Here is a 5389-nt window from a genome sequence, read left to right as displayed (position 1 = left end):
GTAGAATGTGATCGGCGTTTAATGTAGGTGGAGTCTCGAGGACCCAGACAAAGGGTTTATAGTGAGAGTCAGTGAGTGAAGATCATATCACCTGTGTGACAGGAAGAGACAGAACAGTGTGGTCTGAGCAAGACTGAGGTGAAAATCATCAAGTCCTGAAGGGCAGCAGTGAATAACTTCAGAACAAAGCAACTGAGGCGTCAACAACAGGAAATTTGGCCTTCAGCTCTCTACATCATAACCACTAACAATAAAGGCTTTCATGTGCCAGAGAAGAAAAATACCTCATGAAGCCTTTTTTTAATGTGACGATACAACATATCATACACTGTGTTTGTAGAGATCAGCAAGCATGAATTTGGAGGTAAATCAGTCTCTTTACGGTGGTATTTCTCCCCTTCTTCCATTTAGTTAGTGGGTAAGTGCAGGGTATGCATGCTATAATCTAAAGCACCGTTAGTTCCCCCCTTGTTACATTTACCACCACATGGCGCATCAGTGTCAAACTTGTGAAAAGATGCCGGAAGCTGTGTGACAGTTGAAATGAAACCATCCACTCTGCGTCAGGCCGCACGTTTTGAAGACATGAAATATGACAGTAAAGCTACAGCAGGAGCAGCCCCCAGCCACCTCCACTGTCACATGTCTTCTGTCTTTGCAGCGACATGACGAATCTTAATCAGAAACCTTGATTTACACAGAGCTTTATTTTTCCTCAGCTGTCCGTCCACAGATCTGTCTTTTGAACTTAAACAGCTGAACATACGCCACACTAGATGTCTTGAAAGCTGCATTTCCGGAAAACTTCTTTATTAAACCTTGAGCACAGCCTTGTTTATTGTTGAGCTGCAAAGCAGGCTCAGATGGTTGTAGGTTTGAGAGCCAGTTGCCCACTCTCTGCACTCACTGGCCTCAAAGACCCTGCTTCCATTTTCCTGCTAGTTTTGAGGTTGATTTTTGATGAAGAGTGACTGCTGCTGTCCAGGACCTGACAAGTTGTGTATACATATTTGTGCAGTCTATAACTGTATATCTCATGTTAAAAGCTTGTCTTTGGTTTTCAGTGTTGTCTCTGTCTGCCTGTGAGAGAAGTCTCAACCACAAGATGACTGGCCTACAGCTGTTTGCTATTTTCTCCAATGAGTCAGTTTCACAGTTTGAGCAACAGCTGCAAAATGCTACATATAATAACTGAGTGTAAAGTAAAGTTCTTCTTTCCTCTTAATGTGTTTCTTCTGAAAGAGTGACAAGATGTGGTGCGACACACACAGACATGTTTGAGACACCACAGACCACAGCAGAACTACAGCAGGTGTAGTTCCCATCATCTCCACTGTGCCATGTACTCAGTCTTGATCAATGCAGCTCTGTGCTTGCAGGTAAAATGACGACTTTCATTTACACCTGGCTTCAAACTGCCCGTCACCTACTCATCAAGTGCAACCTTTCATAACTTTTATTGATTGATCTTAATTTTGACGTCCATGATTGGGCCCTGTTGTTTGGGGTCAGGGTTAATAAGAGAGCAGGCAACATAATGGTGACCAAGCAGGACTCCAAAGTACTTGAACAGTGTCACTAGACAAATGTTAATGAGTTAAAATGACTTCGTCTCCACCAGCTGCTATATGAAAATGCTTCCTACATGTTAATGCATCAGTAATAATCATCCTGTAATAATTTAAACAAATGTACTGCCACGATTAATAAAGTCATGAAAGACGCTGATTACATTCCTGTTCCTCTGTCAGAAAAGTGATGAATATCTCTGCTGTCTGTTTCAGGCTGGATCTCTGTCACACTTTCTCAGTCTCAGACTGTGGAGGTTCAGCCTGGTGAAGAAGTCACACTGCTGTGCTCCAACTATACCAGTTCTCCCAGTCTGATAATCTGGTTCAGAGTGGTCAGTAGAACCCAGCCTCAGTGCATCTGCTCCATGTTCGAGCATCTTGAGGGTGCTAAATTCTGCAGTGGATTTGAAAATGGAAAATTTGAAATGACATCCAACAGCTCCACTCTTTTTCTCAAAATCAAACAAGTGGATTTATCCGACTCTGGACTGTATTTCTGTGGATATCGTTTAACCAGAGGTCTGGTTATTGTCCATGCAACATATTTACAGGTTGAAGGTAAGATTGTTGTAAAGTTTGGTCCGTCTCTTGATTGATGTGGCATGTTTGGTGCTTGTCAAACTAACATTTCAAGTGTAATCTAATGATCCCTCTTGAAGACGTGTTTGAAGGAATAACAAAGCTGATGAGTGTGATGCTTGGCGGTCTGACTGTTTTCCTCATCATGGTCATCATTTGTCTGGCTGTTCAAATAAAAAAGCTTCAGAAAGGTAACTGGACTTGGTTTTACTGTATTTGAACAAGAAATTTATGAAAAGCAACATTTCACAGCTCACTAAAAGGGCATTTTATTTCTGTCTTTCAGCAGATAATGAAGAGCAGAATCCACAATGGAGAGAGGTGAATCCAACTTGATTTTGTTGACTATTCATTGATCATATTGATTGGGACTTTTGAGTCATTCCAGGAGTTCAATCAATAGTCCTTCAATAGTTAAATAACTCCTGAACTTGTGTGATTGATGCTGACAAAGTCATGTGAGAGGTGTCTGCCTCTTATTTGCAGAATCTGGACTCTGATGAGCTGAAGGGCGGAGCACTGAGTTTGTATTCAACAACAATCAGAAACAGGAGGCCTGAATCAGAGAGAGAAGTGGGGACTCTTGTTGTTTATGCTGCCAGCCGATAGACTCAGGAAGCGTCTGGAGCTGCAGCTCAGAGCAGAAGTGATGCTTCATCATGTTCATGTGCTGTTAGAATTTTTGTCTGTCCATTCATCCCCTCCTGCATACACACCCGTTCTCATCAGCCCTGCAGCACTTACACCAGTTTTTTTTACCCATTCAGTGTTGGATTGTTAGGTTGTGAACATGTAAGCTTTGGCATGTTCACCACTGCATTGTTTGCATTTGGTCCTTCACCTGCTGCCTCACACTCACCACCTTGACAACTGAGGGGAAAATCACAAGGCCTGTTAACTCGAGGCTTTATCAGAATAAATTGTGAAATCAAGCAGTGAACAATGGTGCACTTCTGTCAGGTAGACAAAATAAGAAACATTTAAATGTCTTTTGAAAATATAATACCTAAAGGTGGAAACTGAGTACTTTAACTGTATTATCAGATCATGCATGTGCGTAAAAATATGCTAAATGTCTCGTTGAAAAATAAAATGTTTTTCAAAATGATTCACACTTGCAAGTTTGTTATAATGAATGCAACTATACTCCGACTACCCATAGTTACACTGTGGTAGCAAACAGCACTGTCTGTCTCAGCAAAGTATCTGTATCATGAGTGAGGTGTCAAAAACAGGAAGTTTGGCCTTCAGCTGTATGACAAGCACTCAGGCACGAGGGCATTGGACTCAAAAGCAGGACTCAGAAACACCAAGGATGGAAAAATCTCAAAGGCTGGAAAGAAAGTTGCAAAGGGAACAAAAGGCACTACATACAAAAAAACAAACAAAAGATGCTAAGGATATCAATCAATACGAAAAAACTAAGGTAATCAAGAATAATTCAGGCAAGGCAAAAACTAGCAAGGTCATGAGAGAGGGAACACAGGGTTCACAAGAGTCACAAGACAATCTGGCACAGGACAAAGGGAGACGCAGAGTATATATACACGAGCTAACAATGAACAGGTGGAAACAATCAGGGCAGGCAGACAATCAGACAGACGGGAAGGACACCAGGAGGTCAATGGTCTGAAACAAGAGGAAAGTTAGGTTTCACAATAAAACAGGAAGTGCACGGCAAAACATGACGCCAGTGAACCAAACACATCAACAGACACGACGAGACAGAACACTGCATGCTATTTTCTCCAGTGAGTTGGTTTCACAGTGTAAGCAACGGCTGCAAAACGCAACAAACATTGACACGGACATGTTTAAGACATGTTTGCAGGTAAAATGAAGACCTTTACTTGCACCTGGCTTCAAACTGCTTCAAATAGGCTTTGGACTACTCATCATTGGACTGACAGTAAAATCTAAGCTTTCATAACTTTTAAGATAAGATAAGACAAGATAAAATAAGATAAGATAAGATAGACTTCATTAATCCCCAGCTGGGGAAATTTAGCAGGTAATGTCAGTTGGAAAAAATAGCAACAGAAATAGAGAAATACAAAATACAAAAAAAAAACTGACTATATATATGTGTACATTTATACAAATTACTATATCAAGGATATATGTAAAAATATGTAAATATATTAATATGTGAATATGTAAAAAAAAATATTTGTATATAGTCGCCAAGAACTATAAGAAGAATTGCCATAAAAATATACCACCAAAAATACTATGGAATTTCACAGATTTTACACAAATTGCACAACGGTGCATAAGATGAGGTCGGGGAAACATCATCCAGTAAGGGTCCTTAGGCAAGACCCCTTGTGATATACCTGCCTACCTCAGAGATGAGCGAACACAAAAATAATAGAGTCATTCCGGCTCAGACGTCGCCCGGGTTAACAAGGTCTGCGTCAGTTGCTAGGGAACCAGGGCAAACTGATGAGAAATGGGCTACTGGAACGAAACACAGATGGAGTCAAGTTGGCCAGCTAGGTGAACTGCAGAAAGGCAACATGGTGAATAAAGGGCCACCCAGGAAGTACAAATCACTCTCCATACCAGAAGCACTTGAAACTGCCAAACAGCGACTAACAGCTCTGGCCACCCAGTTGAAGAGGTACACCAAGGAGGGAGAGGCTAGGAGAGGCTAGGAGAATAAACAAACTGAACCAGCCAAGGTGTATTCTCAGTGGCAGAGAAACAACCACCGGTCAGACCCACCAAGTGGGTGGAGGTGGAAAAATACTGGAAAGACATATGGGAAAGAGAGGCATCACACAACACCGATGCCCAATGGTTAGTTTACCTTTAATGGTTAGCTGACCACAGCAACCTCCCAGAACAAGGACCAGTAACCATCTCAATGGCAGACATCCAAGATGAAGAGCTGGGCAGCACCAGGCCCCGATATGATTCATACGTACTGGCTGAAGAAGCTAACTGCACTCCACGAACGCCTAGCAGCACAGATGAACCAGCTGCTGGGGGAAGGGACCCACACAGAGTGGCTAACCCAGGGCAGGACAATCCTAATCATGAAGGACCCGCAGAAGGGACCCATCCCATCCAACTATCGACCAATTACCTATCTCTGTACAACATGGAAGGCCCTGTCAGGCATCATTGCGGCAAAAATGAGTAAGCATGTGGCTCAATACATGAGCGAAGCACAGAAAGGAATTGGCAGTAACACCAGAGGAGCCAAGCACCAGCTACTGATTGATAGAATAGTC

The 5389-nt window shown here is 42.2% G+C and overlaps 1 protein-coding gene across 1 annotated transcript; it reads left to right on the top strand.

The window, feature by feature from the left end:
* Positions 1 to 543: 543 nt before the first annotated feature.
* On the top strand, positions 544 to 2759 carry LOC121626920. The gene is made up of 5 exons (XM_041965668.1): positions 544 to 598; positions 1785 to 2129; positions 2231 to 2341; positions 2454 to 2471; positions 2638 to 2759. The coding sequence occupies exons 1-5, from the start codon at positions 544 to 546 to the stop codon at positions 2757 to 2759; spliced, it is 651 nt and encodes a 216-aa protein (XP_041821602.1).
* The last annotated feature ends 2630 nt before the right edge of the window (positions 2760 to 5389 follow it).

This window comes from Chelmon rostratus, chromosome 23, assembly GCF_017976325.1.
Source record: "Chelmon rostratus isolate fCheRos1 chromosome 23, fCheRos1.pri, whole genome shotgun sequence".
Classification (NCBI taxonomy): Eukaryota; Metazoa; Chordata; class Actinopteri; order Chaetodontiformes; family Chaetodontidae; genus Chelmon; species Chelmon rostratus.
This window is presented reverse-complemented; position numbering and strand designations above follow the sequence as displayed.